The 25,809-nt window shown below is 40.4% G+C and overlaps 1 protein-coding gene across 2 annotated transcripts in view; it reads right to left on the bottom strand.

Annotated features, from left to right (window-relative positions):
• CFAP61 (cilia and flagella associated protein 61) overlaps positions 1–25,809 on the bottom strand; it is a 296,810-nt gene that overhangs the window by 191,668 nt on the left and 79,333 nt on the right. For both annotated transcript variants that reach the window (XM_025399395.1, XM_025399396.1), the window contains exons 9-12: positions 15,927–16,018; positions 8,297–8,371; positions 3,522–3,700; positions 1,341–1,380 (exon numbers count right to left, since the gene is read on the bottom strand). In XM_025399395.1, the coding sequence (XP_025255180.1) occupies positions 1,341–1,380; positions 3,522–3,700; positions 8,297–8,371; positions 15,927–16,018 (386 nt within the window). The remainder of the gene's footprint in view (positions 1–1,340; positions 1,381–3,521; positions 3,701–8,296; positions 8,372–15,926; positions 16,019–25,809) is intronic.

Raw genomic sequence — 25,809 nt, 5'->3', positions numbered from 1 at the left:
TGAATCATTGTTTGACCTTATCTTCCTTCTTTTTAGCAAATTAGCAGGACTCCTTTTGGGGAAACTGAGAGTCAAGTTGCTGAAATACTCAAGTAGAAAATAAGGACTGGGTGCCAAGTCTGGGTGGGCTTCCTCTGGGAGGGGGAGACTAACTATAATGAGTTGCTTCATCTTGGATTTGAAGGATTAAGGATGAAGCAATCAAGGTTATTTTTTTCCTGTCGTCCATGTTCCGAAGTCAAATAGAATTGAAATGTAAACAGCTCTTGTAACTTTTTAAAGCCAGCATTACTTTTATAATGTTAAAGACTTACCTTTACATGGACTTTAAAATAGGAAATAATTAAAATTAGTGAAATTTATTTGAGGAGTCTTTGAGGGAAACCAACTTTGTAAATCCTATGTTTAGGGTAATCCACGTTGTTTTGAAAGTGCCTTAATAATCAATTTATTAAAATTATGATGGAGAACGTATTGCCTTATTACATAGCTTCATCATAATAAAAATGAGGAAATAAAACTTAACATCACATAGTTTTAAGACAAAATAATTAAAGTATACTTGTTTTTGCCTCATGAGAAAGAGTATCCAGGAAATATAAAGCAATAGATATTTCTATTGAAATCAGTCAACTGAAGAGGTACAGTTGTTGACTTAATTAACAGGCCTGTCTTTATAAAAACACATTTTGTCCCTCAAAACTTTCTTCCCCATTTTCTTTCCTTCAATAAAGAACTGTGAGAGTTCGGCTGGATCTCCATCCCTAGGGAACAATGAGACAACAATGTAGGCAGAAGCCCAGGACACCTTGACATGGAGAATCTTATTTGCACTTGGATATTAGCCTACAGGCCCATTCACCAATGTGGGTTGAGCCCCCTCTACAAGACAGGCATGAAGTCAGGCCTGAGGAACTAGTAGGGAAAGAAATACCAACCTGAAAATCAACAAGTCCCTACTTTGCTATCCTCAGAAAAGCATTATGATGGTTTCAGAACACTTACAGCCAATATAATCTAACAAATAACATAACTGTGTCATTCACTTTAATTTCTGACACTTTCATATATTACTATAAATGATTTGATTCTGATAAAACACTGGTAAGGCTATGTCTAAAAGAAAGTTTGCATTTAAAGAGAACTGCTAAAATAGCATGACTTACAAATTCTTGAAAATGACAATACTTTCTATTTTTATGAGTTCATGACATGCCATTTGACCTTATTCTCAGAACACAAACCTCAACATTCATAGCATAATAAATTTATGACATTTTACTTTTATATAACTTCTCTAAGCTTACAAAATCAGTTCTCAAAATTCAGCATGTACTTACAGAAAAAAGACTGAAAACAAAATTCATAAAATCCAGCGACCTGTAAACAAGACAGTAAGCACTGTCACTGCCCTGCAAGCAAATGCAACATCAGTGGACATTTATAGAGATTTACAGCTCCCTCCCCTCGGGCAGTGATTAGCCAACCACTAGTCAGAACGTGTGTCTAGCTGAACACTAATGGGGTGCATAAGTCGCAAGCTTCGTATGCCAGTAATAAAGTATTCTGCAGAACTGAAGGCACTTTCACATAAATTAATAATCTCTGTGCATTTGAAAGCCAAAACAAAATTGGTCATTCTGTGCCTCCAATCCTTCCCACCTGTTTTGAAAGAGTTAAGAGGAGAGGTGGGAAATATTATAGGCTGCTTCTGATTTTTTTCCCTTTTATCCGTTGAAGACTTTCTGACTAGCTGCAGATGTAAGTTCATAGGCAAACTACACTGGGTCATCAAATTCCTGTTTCAAAATTCAAAAAGTATACTCTAAGCACAATCATATTTAAATGTACTGATAAAATAAATATAAAGCAACAAATATAGAAAGGCTTTACAAGTTTTTAGATGTCTACAACACAATTAGAATAAAAAGAATTTATCTTTTCAATGTCCCAGATCTCCATAGAAGCCAAAAACTCAAGATGAAAAAAGTTAAAGTATAACATGGTTCCAGGGGATGCTGGGAGATTGGGAACATGACCAAGCTATTCTTGGTCATCTAAAAGACATTCTAGAGCCTTCCATTCCATCAAAATGGGCCAATCATTTCCTCTTCGAGATGGTTCTATGAACAGATAAGGAGTCGGTGCTAAGCAGATGTGGCATCCAGGCACTGAGGGCAGCGTCCAGTGTTCAGACCACAGGAGAACAGTAAGCACTGAACATATGGGTGTTCTGGAGGGGGAGGGTGGGTAGCTATGAGGTCTGGTGGGCGCCAGGGCTTTAGACAAAGCCCAGCACCATGCATGCTTCCTCCTTGCTTTCTGGATTGCTGTTGGGTGTCAACTTATCCCTCGCTCAGATATTCCATGTGGCTGAGGCACCAGCTGCAGATTCTGGGTGGAGCACGAGCTAAGGGATGGAGTCCATCTCCTCCATCTCCTTGTGGCATGGGCTCGTCACAGCCTTTGGCTCAGGAATCAACACACAGTCCTGTCAGCCCTCATGGGACTTTGGCTGGAAAAAGCTGGGCCCATCCTGGCAAGTCCTCCTCACTGGATTTTGATGCAGACCTGAGACTGTCAGTGGTCTTAGGCCCAGGATGGGGCACTCCTCTGAGAAAGGGGCCAATAGTAGGGAAGTAGGGTGATATGGTTTAGCTGTGTCCCCACCCAAATCTCATCTTGAATTATAGCTCCCACAATTCCCAAGTGTTGTGGGAGGGACCCTGTGGGAGACAACTGAATCCTGGGGGCAGTTCCCCCATACCGTTCTCGTGGTAGTGAATAAGTCTCATGAGATCTCATGGTTTTATAAGAGGAAACCCCTTTCACTTGGCTCTCATTGTCTCCTTGCCTGCTGCCATGTAAGATGTGGCTTTTGTCTTCCCCCATGATCGTGAGACCTCCCCAGCCATATGGAACTGTGAGTTCATTAAACCTCTTTTTCTTTATAAATTACCTAGTCTTAAGTATGTCTTTATCACTAGCATGAAAACAGACTAATACACAGGCTGAAGAGGTAAACAGAGAAACTTGGTCCTTGATTTGGTTATCTAAATAAATCCTAGATCAAGCCATATTTAAATTAGTCTCATCACTGGAGTTATCCTTAGGTATGTGAGGCAATTATTCAATTTTTTTTTCCAAAGCCAGTTTGGTTGGATTTTCTGTTACTTGCAACCAAAGACTCTAGAAAACCAGTAACCCAAATCCAAATTCTCCAAGAAATGAAAACTTTACAGAATGGGAGCAGCATGTGGTTATGTAAGTGATAATTTTCCAGATTCCCAATTGTTACATAGGTGGGCCAGCTTTCTAGCCCACTTCTGTAGTCCTTGTTAAAATTTGATGGACCAGAATCTCTGGATGGGGCTTAGGAATTTGTGGTTTTTAAAAATTCCCCAGGAGATTAGGATGTGGGCCAGGTTTGGAAATTACTGGGCTTGTAAAGTTAAAATGTTGGGCCACCAATGCCAGAAGAGATTCTCACTGTGACAGCCAGCCAGAAGGTCAGTACTTGCCTTGCTTCGTATTTCTCATCAATACAAAACAGCTGAATACAAAAAGCAGCTGAGGCTCCCCTGTAGATGGGGCGGAAGTGGACGGGCTCTTCAGGCAGGAAGAGCGATGCCAAGCTCCTACTGCTGACACGGTGATCCTGTGCATATCCAGTGGAGACGTCACTGAGTTTTTCTATGTCCTAGAGCAAGGAGACAGGAGGAGCCAATGAGAATCCTGTCAATTCCCTATAATTTAGTGGGCTGGTGTTTGCATTATCTCTACATGACACCATTCTGAGGACAGGTGTGACTGTCTCACCCGAAACAACTCATCCTGGGCCAGGCCTGGTTTTAAGGAGAGGTTCTTAAAGAGATACTCAAAATTTATAAAATGTTTTTAAAAACTAGTTCTTCAATGAAAACACATGGACACAGGGAGGGGAACAACACTCACTGGGGCCTGTCTGGGGGTTGATGGGGGAAGGGGAGGGAGAGCATTAAGACAAATACCTAATGCAGGCAGGGCTTAAAACCTAGATGACGGGTTGACAGGTGCAGCAAACCACCATGGCACGTGTATACCTATGTAACAAATCTACACGTTCTGCACATGTATCCCAGAACTTAAAATAAAATTTAAAAAATAATAATAAAGAAAAAAAAACTAGTTCTCACATGAAGGTCTCACACAAGACAAATAGTTTCAGTTGGCCTTTGACATAGGGTCCATATTTTAACTGCATCCTGGGGTAGATATTAGAGCGTGGTAGTATTATATACATATTATAATAACTCAGGAAGCAAAATACTTCTCTCCCTAAAACTATGTTCATTGTGATACAAGAATTTTTTAATCTTGGGACTGGTCAGGTGGTCCTGGGAGTAACTGTGGTGGGGAGGTGGAGCCCAGGAAGGTCAGATGGACCACAGCCACCTGGAAAGTCAGGGCTGAGGCTGTTCTGTCTTGGTTCAGGTGCATCTAAAAAGGTGTCATAACTCAGAAGATGATTCCTTTTGAGATCCCTCATGGAGTTTTTTTAAATCAAAGTAATACATGCATACAGAAAAATTTAAAATAATATCAGCACCAAACATTTATTAAGAAAATCAGCAGTTCTCTGTCCTTCCAAGTCTCTACCCCCATTGAACAGAACTTTCGACCTTTTCATTTCTTTGGGTATTTACCTCTATATTTCTGTTGTTTGTTTATGAACAGTATGTTTATGGTGCTATTTCTAAATTCATTCATTTTTAGAATTTCCTACTGGATATTGATGTAGTGGCTAGATTAATCCTTCTTATCCTACCCTCTTCCCCACATCTTATCCCCCAGGATAATTACACCACAATTCAGGGTTAAATCCATAAGTATTTACACTAATATGAATGTGTAAGTTCTGTTGTTGCTGAGGAAAGTAGTGTAATATGACAATGTTTTCATTTGTGTGCTTAGTTTTTATTCACTTGGTTTCCTAAATTTTTCACTTGCTTTATCAGATTTGCCAAGTGTTGGTCACTACTATCTTCCAAATGATCAGGCATTTGAGATAATATATGAGCTTCCTTTTTTCTCCCCTCTAATCTGGACTTGCAGCTCTGCCTGCTTGCCTGTATTGCAGCTCCTATTTCGTAAGTTCCAGGTCTTTTCTTTGTCTTTTCTGTGCATCATTTAGGCCCTTATATCACTAGAGCACATTTTTAGCTTCCCAAAAGCAACATGCTTGAGAGGCAAAACTCCACAGACACTGGCTAACTGGGGCACTTCATGGGGTGATCAGGCAGAGATATGGCATTATTATTGGGTGGCCACCTTCAGTGACATTATCTGAATGTATTTTCTTTGGGCCTGTCAGTTTTTGGGGGACTTAAGTTCTCCAATATCTTGCACGGGGGACTGTGGTAGATGGAACAGTGGCCCCCAAAGATGTTACAGGTCCTAGTCCCTGCAACCTGTAAATATGTTATCTTTCAGGGCACAGGGATTATGCAGATGTCATCTCATGAAGGGTTCTGTGATGAGAAGATGCTCCTGGATGATCCAGGTGGGGCCCAGTGGAATCACAGGGATCTGCTAAGAGGGAGGCAGCAGGTCCGAGTCAGAGGGACGAAGATGCTGTGCTGCCAGCTCTGAAGATGGAGGAAGGGGCCACAGGGCATGGAATGCAAGTGGCTTCTAGAAGCTGGCAAAGGCAAGGGAACAGATTCTCCCCCAGAGTCTCCAGAAGGAACATGCCCCTGTCTACACCTGAAGCTCAGCACACTCAAACCCATTGTGGAATTCTAACCTCCAGAACTGCACAATAATAAATTTGTGTTGTTATAAGCCACCAAGTTTGGGGTAATGTGTTACAGCAGCAATAGAAACTAATACAAGGCCTGGCTCCTGGCATTGAGAGGGTGTGGCTGGAGGAGGGACTGAGGATTCCTCTGTTGAAATGGAGAATTCCATTTGTCTGTTCTCTATCCTTCACCATTAAAATGCCCATGCAGCACAGGCTAAATCTGAATTAGCAGCAGCCTCTGTTTAATTTCTCTAGAGAATAGTCATTTTATCCTCTCACTTGGGGTGTGGCTGACAACCTAACTGGAGTCTGCAGGGATCCAGTGTTCCAGTCACTCCACACCAGACGGCCCAGCTTTTCAGCCCAGTTCCTCACCCCGCCATCTGCAAACCTCCAGTCTTCAGCCTTGTGCAGAATTCACACACTTTTCACCAGTCTCCCCTCTCATAAAGATGCTTGAGTTTCACCTTCCTCAGCTGTGCTAAGCCATTGTAAACTCCTCCATTGATTTTTTTATTCTCAATATTTTTAAAGTGCTTATCTTCCAATATCTCCTCTCCATCTCATCTTTGTGGATTTGTGTCCTTTTTATTCCTTTACTGTCATTTCAGTGGTTTTCTCCGGTAGGGAGAGGAGATAAAAATAGGAGATCAATCCACCTTGTTGACTCAGGTGTCTTGTGGGGTTCCAACATGTTTGATGCAGTGGTGGGGGTAGGCATCCTGGCCCTCCATCCACATCCTTGCTTGGGTTCATAAGGGAACGGCTACCCTCTTAGGAATATTAGAGAGAAAGCTGCTGTCCTCTTCTACACCCCGACTTTCCTCCCTAGGGCACAGGGAGTGACCGACTGGTCAGTGAGTCTCCTAGTGCGGGCTGCCCCAGAAACACACCCTGAACTCAGAGTCTGAGAGTCAGTAGTTCACTTGGGGAGCAAAGCCAGGACATTCTGTAAGAGGAGTGGCGTGTGAGGTGAGGAAGGGGAGGCTGCCAGCATGGGGTGCTTCAAGATGTGGGTGACTACAGTGAATCGATCCCATCTGGATCTCTGGGAGCCTAGAGAACACAGTGCAGAGTGGTCCCATCTAAGAGGTGAAGGAGCTGGCGTATTGATTCTCCAATCCCTTCAGTCACTGGCTGATGGCTGCTTCCCCAAACAGCCTGCCCTGCTGCAAACACAGCATGGAAGGAAGACCAGGCACTTGCATTCCTTGTCCTCACAGGGTGCTCAGGAAGAATAAGTGCTAGAGGACATGGGTGGGGCTCCAACAGCACACGCTAATGTGAGATTGAAAAACTGGACCCTGTGCCTGCATTGTGCTGTCTCTTTCTGGCAGCACATCCTGCTTCCAGGGTGCGTGTTTTCTCCTCCCCTCCCTGTAATTAGCCGGGAGTGGGGAGACCCTGCCCCACGGGTAAGGCCTGCCTACAACCACATGGGGGCATTTAATTCAGTAAGGAGAAATGGGAAACCCATTTGGGTTATCGGTCCAAGTTTTGTTTTCTGGTTCAGTGTTAGCCATGAGAAAGGGGTACTTCAATCCTTAGCTGACTTCTGGGTAGACTCCTTTACTGGTCAGAATCCGGAGAGGAGCAGGGCTGGAGAACCTGGCCCTCTGGCAGAACTTCAGTGTCTGGGCTTAGTGTTCAGTGAATCTGTCCCAGTGCCTCTATGAATATGACTAAAACCTATGTTCCATTCCCTTCTCAAGGATGCTCTAGGCTTCTGTTCCTGAGTCAGTCCATCCATCACCAAGAGGCTCTCGGGAAACTACTGAAATTCCAGGACTGTGCTCATCATCAGGGAATGAAAATGCCTTATTGTACCAATCTCCCACTCAAAGGCCTACAACACCCTCCTCTGCTCCTTAGGAAAAAGTTCGAGATCCTGAGCAGGATTCACAGGAACCTGCCAATCTCTTCCGGAACCGCCAGGCTTCTGGCAGGGAACAAGAAGGGACACTCCAATGAAGTGGTCAAGGGACCACCTGCAAAGGCATGGGTGGGATGAAGGGAAACCAAGAAAGGATGAGGAAGTCCCCAGGGATGGCCACTGCATTGGTGGAAGATGCTACACTCCTTGGCCTGAATTTGTAACAGGAGAGAGGACTTCCCAAATCCCGAGATGCCTGTGAATGACATACATTAATAACACACCTAGATACAGACATGAGTGTATATATGTGCATATGATACAGAGAAAACCCTTACAAATGTTCTGCCTCTCCAAAATGTTTTCTTTTTGGGCAATGGGAAGGAGAGATAAGCTGTATTTACTAAAATTTTTGCAAATAATTTATGTAGAAATGGCAGCTTATACGGTACAGGCCGTGCAGAGAATACAGAAGAAAAGATTAACCACAGCAGGGGAAGAGGTAAGGAGGTGAGGCTTGGTGCAGCACGTCCTAAACGAGGTGGGAGGTGTGAACTGCTGGCGACAGGCAGGGAGGTCAGGAGGGGTGTGAAACCCATGGGGTGGCCAGGGGGCACGCAAAGGCCCTCCTCAAACCGTACCTCTGGTTCACTAACACTTCCACTTTGGACTGCTGTTAAAGCTTCCTCGGATGCAGCTTCTTTGGCAATATTTCCCTGCAAATGATGACAGCAAGACATGAAAATTAATCAACACCTGCAGCGGTTTAGAGTCCAAGCTCTGGAGCAAGCTGCCAGGATTCAGACCCCGGCTCTACAGCTTACCAGCCTTGTGGCATTGGGAACACTATGTAGCCTCAGTTTCCTCCTCTGTGAAAAGGGGATGAGAAGAGCATCTATTTCATAAGGGTGTTATGAGGATAAAATAAAGACAGACAGACAGAGAAACAGAGGCTTAGCATAGTGCAGGCGCCTCCTGGTTCTCTAGAGATGTTAGTTATTACTCCATTATTCATATTCTTCTGTTTAACTTGAAAGGTGCACTAAGTTTTTTCTAAAAAAAAAAAAACTACTGTATTGAGGTATTATGATGGTGCAAAAGTAATTGTACCAAAAGTAATTGTATTAAAGTAAGGGCAAAAACTGCAACTATTTGTGCACCAAAAGTAATTTGTGCCAACCTAACAGAATTGACATACAATAAGCTACATAGAGTTGAAGTGTACTTTTTGAAAAGCTTTGATTTATGTGCACACCCATAAAAATATCACCACGATCAAGATAATGAACATGACACATCACCCCCCAAGCTTCCATGTTCCTACGTGCCTCTCACTCCCACCCTTTCTACTCTGCCAACCACAGGCAAACATTGAAAAGATTTTTGTCATTATAGAGTAGTTTGTACTTTCTGTAACTTTATATTACTGAAATCAAATAGCATTTACTCCTGATCTGGCTTCTTTCACTCAGCATATTTACTTTGAAATTCATCCATGCTGTTACACGCATCAGTGTTTTATCCTCTTTGTCCCTGAGTAGTACCCACGGTGTGGATGCACCATACTGCCTCTACATCCTCACCAACACTTGGAATGCTTAATCTTTCTAGTTTTGGTCATTCTAATAGATGTATAGTTGTATTTGATTGTGGTTTTAATTTGCATTTCTCTAATGACTAATGAGATTGAGTGTCATTTCATGTGATGTCTTCTTTTGGAAACTTCAAATCTTTTACCCATTCTTAATTAGTTTTTTTATTTTGTATTATCGTGTTTTGAGAGTTTTTAAAAATATGTTGTAGAAACAAGTCCTCTGTCAGATATGTAATTTGCAAATATTTTCTCCCAGTCTGTGGCTTGTCTTTTCATTCTCTTAACAGTATTTTTCAAAAAGAAAAGGTTTTAAATTTTGATGACACCTAATTGGTCAATTTGTTCTTTTATGTATTATGCTTTCGATGTGGTTTCTGAGAAATCTTACCTAACCCAAAGTCACAAAGGTTTTCTCGTATGTTATGTTTTCTCTAGAGGTTATATTGGTTTGAATACTGCATTCAAGTCTATAATTCATTTGCAGCTAATTTTTGTATATGGTATGAGGTATGGATTGAGTTTTTTAAAAGTTTGTATGTGGATATTCAATTGTTTCAGAAAGAAAAGACTATTCTTTTTCCACTACATTGCCATGTGCCTTTGTCAAAAATCAGTTGTCTATATACATTGAGTCTATTTCTGATTTTTTTTTATTCTATTCCATTAACCTACTGTTGACCTTAGCACCAATATTACACTATCTTCATTACAATAACCTTATAATAATTAGGTCAAGCATAATGGCTCACACATGTAATCCCAGTACTTTGGGAGACCAAGGTGGGCAGATCACTTGAGGCTGAAAGTTCAAGACCAACCTGGCCAACATAGCAAAACCCCATCTCTACTAAAAATACACAAAAAAAATCTAGGCGTGGTGGTTCACACCTGTAATCCCAGCTACTCGGAAGGCTAAGGCATGAGTATCACTTGAATCTGGGAGGCGGAGGTTGCAGTGAGCTGAGATCATGCCACTGCACTCCAGTCTGGTCAACGGAGAGAAAAAAAAAAAGAATCTTATAACAATTAATCTTGAGATCAATTAGTGTTATCCTATAGCTTCATTATTTTTCAAAGTTGCTCTGGCTGTTTTAGGTTATCTCCATTTTCACATAAATTTTGGAATCAATTAATTAAACTTTTATAAAAATTCCCGCTGAAAATGTGATTGGGATTTTGCTGAATTTGGGAAGAACTGATTTAAAGATTCAATATCCCACAAACATAGAATATCTCTCCACGTATTTAGGTCTTCTTTAATTTCTCTCAGAAATGTTTTGTAGTTTTCACCACAGAAGTCTTGAATATCTTTTGTCAGATTTAATATTTGTACTGTTTTAGATGGTATTTCAATCTGATTGTTCATTGCTATTATACAGAGATACAACTAAATTTTCCATATTAATTTTGTATATATTAGTTCTAGTAGCTGTTTTGTAGATTCCATCAGATTTTTTTCATAGGTAGCCATGTTGTCTGTGAGTAAAAGATAGTTTTAATTATTCCTTTTTAATCTGGATGCCTTTCATTTCTTTTCCTATCTTTCTGCACTGGTTCAAATCTCCAGTACAATTTTGATTAGAAGTGGTGAGAGCAGACATTCTTAACTTGTTCCTGACTTTAAGGGTAAAAGAATTAGTCCTTCACCATTAGGTGTGATGTTTGCTGTAAGTTTTTCAAAAATAACCTTTATCAAATTGAAAGAGTGCTAAGAGTCTTTATGAGGAATTAATGTTAGATTTTCAAATGCCTTTTATACATTTATGAGACAAACATATGGGTTTTTTTTAGTTTGTTAAAATGGTGAATTACACCGATTTTCTTACGTTAAACCAAACTTGCATTCCTAGAATAAACCCTACTCAGTCATGATTATCCTTTTTGTATATTGACTAAGTTTACTAAATTTTAAATTTTTTTATTTCAATACTTTTGGGAGAACAGTTGGTGTTTGGTTGCATGGAAAAGTTCCTTAGTGATTTCTGAGATTTTGGTGCACTCGTCATCCAAACAGTGTATACTGTACCCAATGTGTAGATAAAAGACTCTGTGTTGATGGGCATTTAGTCTGGTTCCGTATTTTTGCAATTGTGAATTGTGCTGTTATAAACATGCTTGTGCAAGTGTGTTTTTCATATAATGACTTCTTTTCCATTCTGTAGACACCCAGTAGTGAGACTGCTAGATTAAATGGTAGTTCTACTTTTAATTCTTTAAGGAATCTCCATACTGTTTTCGATAGTGCTTGTACTAGTTTACATTCCCACCAGCAGTGAAAAACTTCCCTTTTTACCACATCCAAGCCAACATCTGTTGTTTTTTAATTTTTAAATGATAGCCATTCTTGTAGGAGTAAGGTGATATTCCATTGTGGTTTTGATTTGCATTTCCCTGATAATTAGTGGTGTTGAGCATCTTTTCATATGTTTGTTGGCTGTTTGTAAATCTTCTTTTGAGGATTCTCTATTCATGTCCTTTGCCTACTTTTTGATGGGATTATTTATTTTTTTCTTGCTGATTCATTTGAGTTCCTTGCAGATTCTGGATACCAGTTCTTTGTTGGATACAGAGTTTGCAAATATTTTCTCCCACTCTGTGGGCTGTCTGTTTACTCTGCTGGTTGTTTCTTCCACTGTGCAGAAGGTTTTTAGTTTAATCAGGTCCCATTTATTTATCTTTGTTTTTGTTGCATTTGCTTTTGGGTTCTTAGTCTTTGCCTAAGCCAATGTCTAGTAGAGTTTTTTCCAATGTTATCTTTTAGAATTTTTATGGCTTCATCTCTTAAAGTCTTTGATCCATCCTGAGTTGATCTTTGTATAAGGTGAGAGATGAGGATCCAGCTTCATTCTTCTACATGTGGCTTGCCAGTTTTAACAAAATCTTTTTCCACTCCCAAATTATTTTCAATGCAAAGATCATTAAATATTTTGACTCAAATCCACGAATGGATGTAAGCAAGTTACAGTATTACATAAAGCTGAAGATATAATGTTATCCTTGAAATACATAATTTTATAGCTAATTCACCACAGAAAACTTCATGAATTCTAAATATTATAACTAGAGCCTAGTCTAAAAAGCATAGAGTATCGTGAAAAAGATGCATATTGTGTTTGTCTGAAATCTTTAGAAAAAGCCTATTTTCTTCCAGCAGCAGTGTTGGGAGTCGTTTCTTTATCCACTGGTAATGCCAAAAGTTGCTATTTCATGTCATTTCTATCTATTACTTTAAGACAACTATGCTGAATTAGGTTGTTTCATTCTAGTTTATTGAGAGGTCCTATTCTCACTCTTCAATGGATTTTACATATTTCTCATACTCTTCACTCATGAGTTCATCCAGTTGTAGGGTGTTACTCAGCATCATCTTGACATTGATGCCCACTGTTCCATACCATTTTCTGTTCTTATTCATTCATGTCTATCTGTGAACTGACACACTGAGAACACAGTGGTTCCATATGCAGCATCCAGAGAGCACTTCCCTCAGTCACCACGGCTGCAGCCCACAAGCTCCACATTGTTCACAGTGTGTTACATTTGATGGGATGCTGAGGGCCATTGTGCTGCACTTCAGCTATCCAGGCCAGGAGGTGGGGCAAGGCTGGTCAATACTGTCATTAAAATCTTCTTTATCCTTACTGATTTTCTGTCTACTTATTCTATCAGTTACTGAGGGGAGCATATTGAAATCTCTAACTATAATTTTTATTGATTTATCTTTGCAGTACTACAACTTTTTGCTTCTTATGTTTTGAAGCACTGTTATTGGGTGCATAAGTATTTAAGATTGTTATATTCTCTTGGCCTTTGTAATCTCTTATAGTATTCTCTGTTTTGGAATCTACTTTGTCTGAAATTAGTAAAGCCATTCCAGCTAACTTTTGATTAGTGTTGGCATGGTGTATCCTTTTCCATTCTTTAAATTTAGTCTATTGTATCTTTATATTTAAATTGCATTTTTGTAGTCTACATACAACTGAATTTTGCATTTTATCCACCTATATCTGCTTTATATATATGCTCTTTAATTGGGACATTTAGAATATTTACATTTAATGTAATTATTGCATACATAAGTTTAAGTCTGTCATCTTGTTATCTGTCCCATCTAGTCTTTGCTCCCTTTTTCCTTTTTGTCTTCTTTTGGTCTAATTTTGTATTTTTATGATGATATTTAATCTCAACTGTAGGCTTATTAGATATAACTCCTTGAATCTGATTTGTAACATTAGTGGTACATCTTTAACTTATCACAGACCGTCATTAGGTGATATTATAGCACTTTAGGTTTAATATAAGAACCTTAAAATAGTATACTTCTCCCCTTCGGGTCTCCTCTCAAGGTCTTTGTGCTATTCTTGTCATACATTTTATTTTTACATATGTTATAAACCCCATACTATTTTTGTTTGTGAAGTCACTATCTTTTAAAAAGATATAAATATTAAGGATAAAATCGTATACTTTTTTTCACTTTGTTACCATTTCCAGTGCTCTTCAACTCTTTGTGTAGAGCCAAATTTCCATCTGATATAATTTTCCTTCTGCCTAAAGGGCTTTCTTTAACGTTTCTCATAATGTGGGTCTGCTGGTGATGCATCTTTCCACCTTTTCTGTGTAGGGCAAACTCTTTATTTCACATTTTATTTTGAATGAAAGATATTTGCTGGGTATAAAATTCTAGGGTGGAGTTTATTTTCTTCTATTTCTTTAAAGATGTGATCCTACTATCTTTCTGCTTGTATTATTTCCAATAAGAAATCTGCTGTTATTCATGTCTTTGTTCCTCTGTTCCTAACTTGACTTCCCCCAAACATACTCCTGGCTGCTTTTAAGATTTTCTCTTTATCACTGGTTTTCCACTGGCTTTGGTACAGTTTTCTTTATGTTCTTGTGTTTGCTGAGCTTTTTGTATCTGTGAGTATATTGTTTTCATCAAATTTATAATTTTTCAGTCATTATTTCTTCCAATATGTTTTTTCTGTCCTAGCGTCTCTCTCTTCATGTGGACTTCTGTTACACATATATCAGGTCTTTGCAGTTGTCCCAAAACTCACTGATATGTATCTTTTTTAAAAATCCCATTTATATTTGTTTCAAGTTCACTAATCTTTCACTGCAATGCCTAACCTGGAGTTAATCTTTCCAGTGTATTTTTCATCTTATTTATTGTAGTTTTGAATCTCTAGAAGTTTGATTTGGAGCATTTTTATATCTTTTATGTCTTTCCTTAACCTTTGGAACATACAGTTATAATAACTGTTTCAATGTTTTTGTCCCTTAATTCTAACATGTTTTCATATGTGTGTAGGTTTCAACTGATTGATTTATCTCCACCTTTTGCATAATATACTACCAGTTTTTTGAGTGCTGGTAATTCTTTATTGGATTCCACACATTGTGAATTTTATCTTGGTGGGTGCTGAGGAATTTTGTATTCCTATAGATAGTCTTGTACTTTGTTCTAGGACTCAGTTAAGTTACTCTGATTTTTTCAGTTCTTGCTCTAAAGATTTGTTAGGCAGGACAGGGGCTGTGCCCTCTCTAGAACTAATTATTCTCCACAAGCCTCTTTTGTGCACTCTCTTGCAAGTTATAAGCTTTTCCAGTCTGACTGGTGAGAACAGGCACTATTCCTAACTTCGTACAGGCACGGGCACTATTAATCCTCATCCTTCTCAGAGGTTCTTTTCTCAGCCTGGCCTTAAGGAGTTTCCTCCCATGCCTGGTATGATCAACACTCAGCTGACTGCCTGACTGATCTGCTGATCAGTGATGTCTCTCTCTGCGCACTCTGTCCTTTCTAGTACTCCATCCTTCAGACTTGAGTCGCTCTAGTCTGCATGGACTTAAAGACTTGGGAAGTCTTCTGGCTCCTCCTGCCCTGCGTTGTGTCCTAGAAGCTCTGTCAAGGCAGTCAGCTGGGGCAGCCACAGGATTCGCTTGGATTGTCTCCCATCTCCCAGGCATCGCTGGCCTTTGTTACAGTGATGAACAGTGTTTCCTATATTTTAGCTACATTTTGGTTATTTTAGGCAGGAGAATAAATCCAGTCTCTGTTACTGCACCTTAGCATAAAAAGAACGCTGCACTTAAACACACACACACACACACACACACACACACACACACAAACAAAACTAATTCCATTCATCAGCTTCATTTCCATCAATCTAATCTATGCATATAATCTTCTTTAAAAGATTCAGGTCTTCCCTGAGTCCCCTCTTTGCTGGGAGGAGACTTTTCTGGGAGATGGGGCAGGTGTTTCTGTGTTTGCTGGGCCCAGTCAGGGAAGGAAGGAAAATGCTGTCCCATTTGAGTATGCAGATAGGGTGTCAGTCTCTTCAGAAAGGCTGTATTTCCCAGTGAGTTTAAATGAGCAGTTTTATCTGGCTCAGCCTTCTGAAGTCAGGGAGCAAGGTAGGGAAAGGCGGACATTCTGTTCTGACCTGCGTTTTGGAGCATACCAGTGAGGCTTTGATATGTCCGTTACAAACACAGAGGCCTCTGTTGCCCCCAGCTCATGGTGTGCTTACTGCTAGTGAGGCCTTTTCTGCATCAGGCATTAGAACTTCTCAGTAGTGATCCCAGCCCCAGAGATGCCCCTGATGTCACAAGTAGCCCCCAGGCCCATCCCCCTACCCTAGGCATGGAAGGATAGTCTCTCTCACCTGGATGTTTTCCATGGTATCCGGAAAGACAGGTTCCTGCGACTCCTCGACTATTTTTTGGGAACCCTGGCTGCTACTCCTGAGCTCAGCATCTTTGAGAGAAGGGATAGAATAATGACAGAAAATAGATGATAAATATCTGCAGAACCACAGGAAATTAGGCGGCATGGTCACATGTTTTTAAGCTACAATAGATCTGAAGAATTTTATTCTAGAGAGCAGTACCTTGAGGTAGGAAGAGCAGGTTTCTGCAGCCCACCCGGATTTTGACACTGAGGAGGGATCCTGGGCTAGTTCCTCCCTCCCTCCACCTCTCTGTGCCCTTATCCACATGATGCTGCCCAGGGGAGTTGTGGAGATGGGAAGATGGGCAATGGACTTGGCCCAGGCCTGGGCGGCAGGAGGCCCTCAACCTCTGCCAGGCCCTGGGCAATGGGATCCTTTGATAGCAGCCCCTTTTGAAGTTTACAAACAATGGGTTATCAGCTTCCTCAATGGTGGGCTTTGAAATGATCTGCAGGCAGAAGGTGGAAAAGGCCACAGTGAGTTACATCAGTGTTAGCTGAATGCCAAGGTTTAGCACAAGGGCTGCTTTCTCTTTGTTTGGAAAGACTGTGAACTCATGTTCTGCCAGCGGTCACAATGCTCACTTTTTATTTTGTAATAGAAATTATTTTCAAGAAGAACTGGAGCTGAGCATTGGTGTTTCAGTAAGTTCTGGAAAGTCAATAATCAGGGTAGCTTAGGCTTCATGTATTTAACCTTTACTAAAAATTACAGAAGAAAAAAAAATTCCCATTTTGTCTAAAAAGGTCTTTCTTCCTCCTCCTCCCCTCCTCTCTTCTCTTTTGAAATCTCCCCGTGCCTAAAGAGGGCGACCTGGGAGAAGACATCATTGGAGGATGTCCTCTCTTTTGTGCCTCACCTAGTGTCTGCCCTGCTGGGGGTTCTCAGCCATGACATCTGCTCTCAGCCTCTGAGCCTCAGCTCAGAGCAGCCCTAGGATGCCCTGCTCATAGCTGCCCCTCCCCAGAAGTGCTGCCATAGAAGCAGGAAGGACCCTGGGCCCGCTGAAGGCTCCAGAGACTGCTGCTGCCACCGCGAGTGTGGGCATGCTGCTCTGCCTTCTTGTTTTCAAGCATCACATCAGACACTGCAGGGCCAGAGCAGCCAGGATCCTCTCTGCTTCCTCCTCTCCCATGGTGTTCTTCTAGTGCCAGCTACGACAATGGCCCCTGCAGATGCCTCTCAACCCCAAGTATCTGGGTTGCTAATGTGTTACGCCTACTTCTGGCAAAGATATAGGTAAGTGAATGAAATTCTAAGAGAAAAATGAGATGCCCAGGGAAGTGTAAATGGCATAGTTGGAGAGGTACATAATGTTGAAGGTACAATGAGACAGAGAGTCACATCCTAGCATGAAAAAGCAGCTCTTTTGGCATGAAGAGAAAATGTCCTAAGAGAGGGTAAAGCACTTAGAATCCCTCTTCTGAAGAAAGATGCTTTGAGGAAAACAAAAACTGTCGTATCTCTAGCTCCTGATCTGTCCTGCACCCTGCAGATTTTTCCAAATAAGACTATCTTGGGTTTCTAGCATTCTCATCATGACAAGAGCAGCATATTTTTTAGCTAATTAACTTTGTTGTTGAGATTAACACATATATGAAAAGTGTACAGCTCAGGGAATTTCTACCTATGTCTATTCTTGAACAACCACCACCTATAAAAATACATAAAACTGGCTGGTCACAGTGGCTCACACCTGTAATCCCAGCACTTTAGGAGGCCAAGGCAGGTGGATTACCTGAGGTCAGGAGTTCAAGCCCAGCCTGACCAACATGATGAAACCCTGTCTCTACTAAAAATACAAAAAAGTAGCCAGGCATGGTGGTGCACACCTGTAATCCCAGCTACTCGGGAGAGGCAGGAGAATCACTTGAACCTGGGAGGTGGAGGTTGCAGTGAGTCAAGATTGTGCTACTGCACTACAGCCTAGATGACAGAGTAAGACTCCAACTCAAAAAAAAAAAAAAAAAAGGAAAAAAAAGAACATATAAAACATTTCTAGCACCCAGAAGTTTGCCTCATCTCCCCATCCAGTCAATACTCCTCTCGAAGTTACTCGCTCTTCCAACTTTTACTATCATTGATTACTTTTGCTCAGCAGCAAACTTGTGAATTAAAAAAACTTATTATCAGTAATTATCTATTTCAATGTATTAAAAATATATTTCTTTCCTATTTTAAGTTTGAAGAACTACAAAAAATGCAACTAAAAGTAGACATTCACTGTGCATGCTTCTTTTATAATTAGGAAAAGATTATTAAAAAGTTAAAAGTCTTAAAGACTGGATTAGATTTTCAGTAAACGAATAATCCTGGTGACTTAACTGCCAATCGTCTGATGTTCGTGAGACAGTTACCAACTACAAAGACTAATTGCTGTGACTAAACTGTTGTGAGGTGTTGCAGTTAATTATTAAGCAGCTGCCACGTTCATCCCTAGAGGTGACTGCATTTCAGAACTGGGCAAGGTGAAGCTGGATCTCTCTCCAGTGTCTCTGGGGTCTTATGAAGTTTAATGAGTGAATGTTCATAATGCCCCTTGAGATCCTCAGATGTGAGGTGCTATCCTGGGGAAAGCTGAGGCAGTGGTATTATGTAACACATGACTAAAAATACAACTGAAGCTGCAGATTTAATTGTTATTTTATGGTTTATACCATCTAAGTAATTTAGGAGTCATGAACTATTGATTTACTCTAGTGGGAGTAAAGGCACAATTTGTCAGGACTTTCTTTCTAAGTGAGACTGCTTGTCTGAAGCAGGTTTACCATGAAGCTAATAAAGCTAGAGGTTCAGGCATCTTCCCAGCACAGGTCCCTCCAAGGCACAGCATCTAATGCTGCATTCATCATTTTGCATTACTATCCTTAAAAAGGGCCCCTGAATGGGTCAGACTTTAGGTCCCACAAGACTCTGGATCTACCCCGCTCCTTATCTAATAGGAATAATCCATACAGAGTGTAAAATAATAATACATGTTGAGGGCTTCAGGAATAAATAATAATATAATTTTGTGCTTTTTACATTTATTTTAAATATCCATCAAAAATCTTAATTTTTGTGTGATGAAATAAATTGATTCTAAAAGAGCAAATATGGAGAAACAGTAAGCAAAAATTTAAGAAAGATGAACAAAAAGAGGGCCATATTCCCAACTGAATATTAAGACATTATAAAGACATAGTTATTAAAACAGAGAGTTACTGGGGCAAGAACAGAACAGAATGAAAGCCAGAAATAGACCTAGACAGTTATGAAATGTTGATATATGATGAAAGTGGCATTTCAAATTAGGGGGGAAAGAACAAACTGTATAACAAATAGTGTTGGAGGAGGTGAAGCAAAATTATCAAATAGAAGCTCCCACCGATCATCCTCCCCGCAGGAACACAAAATTTAACAATTACATACACAACAAAGCACCGTCATAAGAACCAAAAATCAGGGGAGCGATCGCAGTATCTGGTTTTTCACTTCATATAACTGAAAGAGGCACTGAAGAGGGCAGGAAAGGCAGTCTTGAATTGCCAACACTAACTTTTCCCCATTCCCCTGGCAGTAGCCATGTGCTGTGGAAAATCTGTACACTCGGGGAGAGAAAGTGCAGTGATTGTGGGACTTTGCAATGGAATGCAGTGCTGTCAACACCAGGCAGAACTCAGCTGGCACCCCGAGAGGGAGCATTTGCATCTGCCCTAGCCAGAGGGGAACCACCCATCCTGGTGGTTGGAACCTGAGTTCTGGCAAGCCTCGCCACCACAGGCAAAAGTGCTCTGGGGTCCTAAATAAACTTGAAAGGCTGTTTAGGCCACAAGGACTGAGCTACCAGACTTAGGGGACATGCAACCTAGTAAAACACCAGCTGGATGTGCTAAAAGAGTGTTTGCGTTACCCCACCCCTAATCCCAGGCACCGCAGCTCGCAGCTCCAAAAGAGACTCCAACTCCTTCCTTCCGCTTGAAAAGAGGAGAGGGGAGTGAAGAGGACTTTGTCTTGTAACTTGGATACCAGCTCAGCCACAGTAGGATAGGGCACCTGGCAGAGTCACAAGGTCCCTATTCCAGGCCCTGGCTCCTGGATGACATTTCTAGACACATCCTGGACTGGAAGGCAAGCTGCTGCCTTGACATGAAGGACCCAGTCCTAGTAGGATTCATCACGTGCTGACTAAAGAGCCCCTGGGCTCTGAATAATCAGCAGCAGTAGCCAGGTAGTACTCGCCATGGACCTTTGGTGAGACTAAGAGCTGTGCTGACTTCAGGTGTGACCAGCACATTCTCAGTTGTAGTGGCTACGAGAGACCACTTCTGCTTGAGGAAAGCAGAGGAAAGAGTAAAGGGGACTTTGTCTTGAGCTTGGGTGCCAGTTTGGCCACACTGGGGAGGAGCACCAAACAGGCTCTTAGGGTCCCTAATTCCAGGCTTTGGCTCTTGAATGGCATCTCTGGACCTACTATGGGCCAGTGGAAGAGCCCACTGCCCTGAAGGGTGAGTCCCAGGCCTGAAAGCATTCACTCAAGCTGACAGAAGAGCCCCTGGGCCTTAAGTGAACATCAGCAGTGCTCTGGTCATACCCCTGTGGCCTGCAGTGGTGGTGGGCATGGGGAGAGACTCCTTTGCATGGGAAAAGGGGAGGGAAGAGTGGAAAGTACTTTGCCTAGTGCTGTCAGAGTCAGCTCAGCTGCAGTAGAATAGAGCACCAGGTAGATTTCTAAGGTTTCCTACTCCTGACCCTGGCTCCCAGATAGCATCTCTGGACCTCCGTAGGGCCGGGGAACTTGTTGCCCTTCAGGGAAGGACACAGGCCTGGGTGGTTTCATCACCTGCTTATTGCAGAGCCCTAGGGCCTTGAAAGAATGTAGGCAGTGGCCAGGTAGCGGTTACAGTGGGCCTTGGGCAAGACCCAGTGCTGTGCTGGCTTAAGGTTTGACCCTGTGCAGTCACAGTGGTGGTGGCCACAAGGGTGGTTTGTGTCACCCCTCCCCCAGCTTCAGGTGGCTCAACACAGAGAGAGAGACTCCATTTGTTTGAGAGAAAGTAAAGGAAGAGAATAAGAATCTCTGCCTGTTAATCCAGAGTATTCTTCTGGATCTTATCTAAGACCACCAAGGTGGTACCTCTACAAGTCTGCAAGAACCAAAATGTTACTGGGCTCTGAGTACACCTGTAATGCAGATACAGATGCAGTGACCAAAAACTTAGTTCACAACATCCAAGTTCCTTTGAACACCTGGAAAGCCTTCCCAAGAAGGACAAGTACAAACAAGTCCAGATTGCAAAGAGTATAATAAATATCTAACTCTTCAGTGCCCAGACACTGACAAACATCCACCTGCATTAAACCTATCCAGGAAAACATAACTTCGCCAAACTAACTAAATAAGGCACCAAGGACCAATCTCAGATGGAGAATTCAAAATAGCTGTTTTGAGGAAAACTCAAAGAAATTCTAGATAACACAGAGAAGGAATTCAAATCCTATCAAATAAATTTAACAAATAATTTGAAATAATTTAAAAAATAATGCAGAAATTCTGGAGGTGAAAAATGCAACTGACATAATGAAAAATGTATCAGAGTCTCTTAATTGCAGAATTGATCAAGCAAAAGAAAGAATTAGTAGGCCTGAAAAAAGGCTATTTGAAAATATACAATCAGAGGACACAAAAGAAAAAAGAATAAAAAAGAAGGAAGCACGCTTACAGGATCTAGAAAAATAGCCTCAAAGGGACAAATCTGAGTTATCACCCTTAAAGAAAAGGTGGAGAAAGAGAGAGGGATACAAGTTTATTCAAGGGGATAGTAACAGAGAACGTCCCAAACCTAGAGAAAGATATCAATATTCCAGTCTAAGAAGTATAAACACCAAGTAGATTTAACCCAAAGAAGACTACCTCAAGGCATTCAATAATCAAACTCCCAAAGGTCAAGGGTAAAAAAAGGGACCCTAAAAGCATCAAGAGAAAAAAAACAAATAATATACAAAGCAGCTCCAATACGTCTGGCAGCAGACTTTTCAGTGGATACCTTGCAGGCCAAGAAAGACTGGCATAACATATTTAAAGTGCTGAAGAAAAAAAAACTCTTACCCTAGAATAGTATATCTGGCAAAAATATCCTTCAAACGTGAAAGAGTAATAAAGACTTTCCCAGACAAAAGATATTTCATCAATACCAGACCAGTCCTACAAGAAATGTTAAAGGAAGTTCTTCAATCTGAGAGAAAAGGACATTAATAAGCAATAAGAAACCATCTGAAGGTACAAAACTCATTGGTAATAGCAAATACACAGAGAAGCACAGACTATTACAACACTGTAATTACATTATGCAAACTACTCATATATTAAGTAGAAAGATGAAAAGATGATCATAAATAATAACTACAATGTTTCAAGACATAGTACAATAGGATATAAATAGAAACAACAAGAAAGCCAGGAGACAAAGTGTAGAGTTTTTTAGTTTTATGTTTGCTTGTTAGTTGCTGTTTGTTTATGCAATCACTGTTAAGTTGTCATCAGTTTAAAATAATGGGTTATATTATTTTCAAGCCTCATGGTACCCTCAAATCTAAAAACATACAATGGATACACAAAAAAAAGAAAAAGAAAAAGTTAACATTGAGCACAGACAATTCTTTCAAGGAGTTTTTTCTGAAGAGTGAATAAGTCCTTATTTCTTGACATGTTTTTATGCCTTGGTTGGCCTCATTCCCTTTTGTCTTCATAATTGTGTAAGTTTCCTGTTGCTGCTGTAAAAAATTACCACTCACTCAGTGGCTTAAAACAACAGTAATTTATTATCTCACAATTCTAGAGATAAGAAGTTGGAAATCAGTATCCCTGGGCTGAAATCAAGGTGTCAGCAGGCCTATGCTCACTCCAGAGGCTCTAGGGGAGAACCCGTTCCTTGTTTCTTCCAGTTTCTGTTGACTTTGGCATTCCTTGACTCGTTATGCCATTCCAATGTGATTCCATAATCACACTGCCTTTTCCTTTTCTGTCTTTATAATCTCCCTCTGTCTCTCCCTAATCACAGGACGCCTGTGATAGCATTTAAGGCCCCATAAATAATCCAGGATAAACTCCTCATCTCAAGATCCTTAATCGCAACTACAGAGACCTTTCAAAAAAAAAAAAAAAGGTAACATTTACAGGTTCCAGAGATTATACAAGGGTGTCTTTAGTGAGGCCATTCTTCTCTCTACTTTAATAGGCACCTGTGGCTGACTGAATGCAGGGTATTTATCCAAATGCTTACTAGGAAGGTCAAACTCTCTACCTGTCCAAATCAGAAATGTTATCATCTCAGCATCTTCATCAAATAATCCATTCACTCTTATTAATCTCATCTCACAAAATGGTTCCACCATCTACCCAGTTTCTGAAATCACCCTTGATAATCCCCTTTTCCACAACCTCCTTTCCCTATATCCAATAAAATATCAAGTTCCATTAACTCTCTAAAATATCTCCCAGGTCTATTCCACAGTTACTGTTCTGGTTCAATCCCTCCTCATCTCCTTCCTGGACACCACAGTGGCCTTTGCAAAGTCTTCCTGCGAACTAGAAACTGACCATGTAATGCTTTCTAATTAAATATTTCCAATGGTTCATCATCACATATTACCGATGTAATAGAATAGAATCTAAACTCTCTTGCAAGGCATGCAAGGCCTTGATTGCCTGGCCTCAGTTCTCCTGTCCTGCTTTGTCTCCCACCACTCCCTCACTTGATGCTCCAGCAACACTGAAGTGTACTTTCCCGCAATAAGCCATGGTCTTGAATATCTCCTTATTCTACACTCTTTGATATCACTGCTAGGAAAATCTTTCTGCTTATTCACCTAGAAAGCTCCAATTTGCTTTGAAGTTTTACTCAAAAGCTTTGAGGTCTACAAAGTCTATGTAGAGGCTATGAAGTCTATGTGGATGCTCTCAAGATGATTTAGGTGTAATTCTGCTCTGGTCCCACCACAATCTTCTATCCTTCAAGACAATTATGTTATTGTAAAGTTGTTTGTCTTGCATGTTTATCTTGTCATCAGCTGGTACTGGACTCACTATATACTAGACTATGTTCCTAAAGTCTAGCATATGGGATGCACTCAGTATTTGTTTAATGACTGAATGAACAGCAAGAGGTTGATAATAAAGTCCACAATGATACAAAGAAAGATATTAGGCAGGTTGCAAGAAAGAAGGACAAAGGGCTTTTCTCACATTTTTCAATGAAACTCCTTCTACTTGGGATGTGGCGTACACTCCAGGCCATCCAGTACAATACACTTGAGCTTAATATATAGACAATTCCCAAATCACTGTCTTGAGATGAGACTTGAGATGAGGTCTTAGCCTCCTCCAGGAAAAGATACCATTTCCCCATTCTCATTGTATCACAAATCAGGGGACCAATCTTACATTGAAGTTTGTCTCTCCTTAAGAAGGCCATGACAAAAGTCTTCAGCATTCTTCTTTTTGTGTGTGAACATGGATTGCAATGATGACTCTGATTCTTTATATTCCCTGTTTTTAGGCCCTTTGCCCCATGTAGTCCCCTCTCACTCTGATTCTGGGTTTAATCATGTAACCTGCTTGGACAAGTGACAGATGTTAGTTCAAAGCCTAAGCCTTCCGAGGTCTTGTATGTTCCCATTTGCTCTCTTGTGCCTCTCCATGAGAACCTGCACAAGATAGCCTCCTAAAGGATGAGAGAGATATGGAACACAGCCAAGGCCTGACTAGATCAGCTGTCAGCCAAAATACTCTAAGACATGTGAGTAGACCCAGCCAAGATCAGCAGAGCTGCCTAGCTGACACCAAATGCATGAACAATACATGCTAATTGTGGTATGCCACTGTAGTTTTGTAGTTGTTTGTTAGTAGCATTACTGTGGCAATGGATTATTGATGCAGTTGCAAGAAGTAATAGAATCACCAAAATCCTGAAGCTGATTCTTTGAAAATACCAATTAAATTAACATATCACTGGTGATATTAAGAAAGAATAAAACACCAATAAATGGTACCATAAATGAAACACAGGAATATAGAGGACATGTAGAAAGTAAGATGGTAGATAAAAACCCATAAGAACATTAAATGTAAATGGACTAAATACTTTAATTAAAAGACAGTAATTATGACACTAGATTAAAAACAAAGCCAACCAAACTCAATGCTGTTTATGGGCAACACATCTAAAATATAAGAAAATAGAAAGGGTAAAAATAGAGAGACAGAAAAAAATATGGCATGTAAGTGAAAATCAAAGAAAGCTGATGTGGCCATATTAAAATCAGAAAAAGTAGACTTCAAGACAAAAACATCACTAAAGAAGGAAACTTCATAATTGATAAAAATTTCAAGGAAGATATAATAATTTAAAAATTATGCATTAAATAACATAGACTCCAAATATATAATGAAAAAAATGACAGACAGCCTATGAATAGGAGACAGTAAATCTATAATCAAAGCAGGAGATTTTAACACACCTCTCATGAATTGCTCAAAAAAGTGATAATATCAATAAGGATAAAATATTTGACAACATTATTAGCAAACATGATTGATTTATACAGAACACTGAACCTAAAAATTATGGGATCCACACTATTTTCATGGACTCAAGGAATCTTTACAAAAATGGACCATATGCCTAACAAAGTTGGAAGAATTAAAAACACACACAGTAGGTTCTCTGACTGCAATGCAATTAAACTAAAGCCTAGTAAAAAACAAAACAAAACAAAAAACAAGGATATCCTGGATGGATAAAGAAAATGTGGCACATATATACAATGTACTATTATT

Source organism: Theropithecus gelada, chromosome 10, assembly GCF_003255815.1.
Source record: "Theropithecus gelada isolate Dixy chromosome 10, Tgel_1.0, whole genome shotgun sequence".
NCBI classification, from domain to species: domain Eukaryota; kingdom Metazoa; phylum Chordata; class Mammalia; order Primates; family Cercopithecidae; genus Theropithecus; species Theropithecus gelada.
This window is presented reverse-complemented; position numbering and strand designations above follow the sequence as displayed.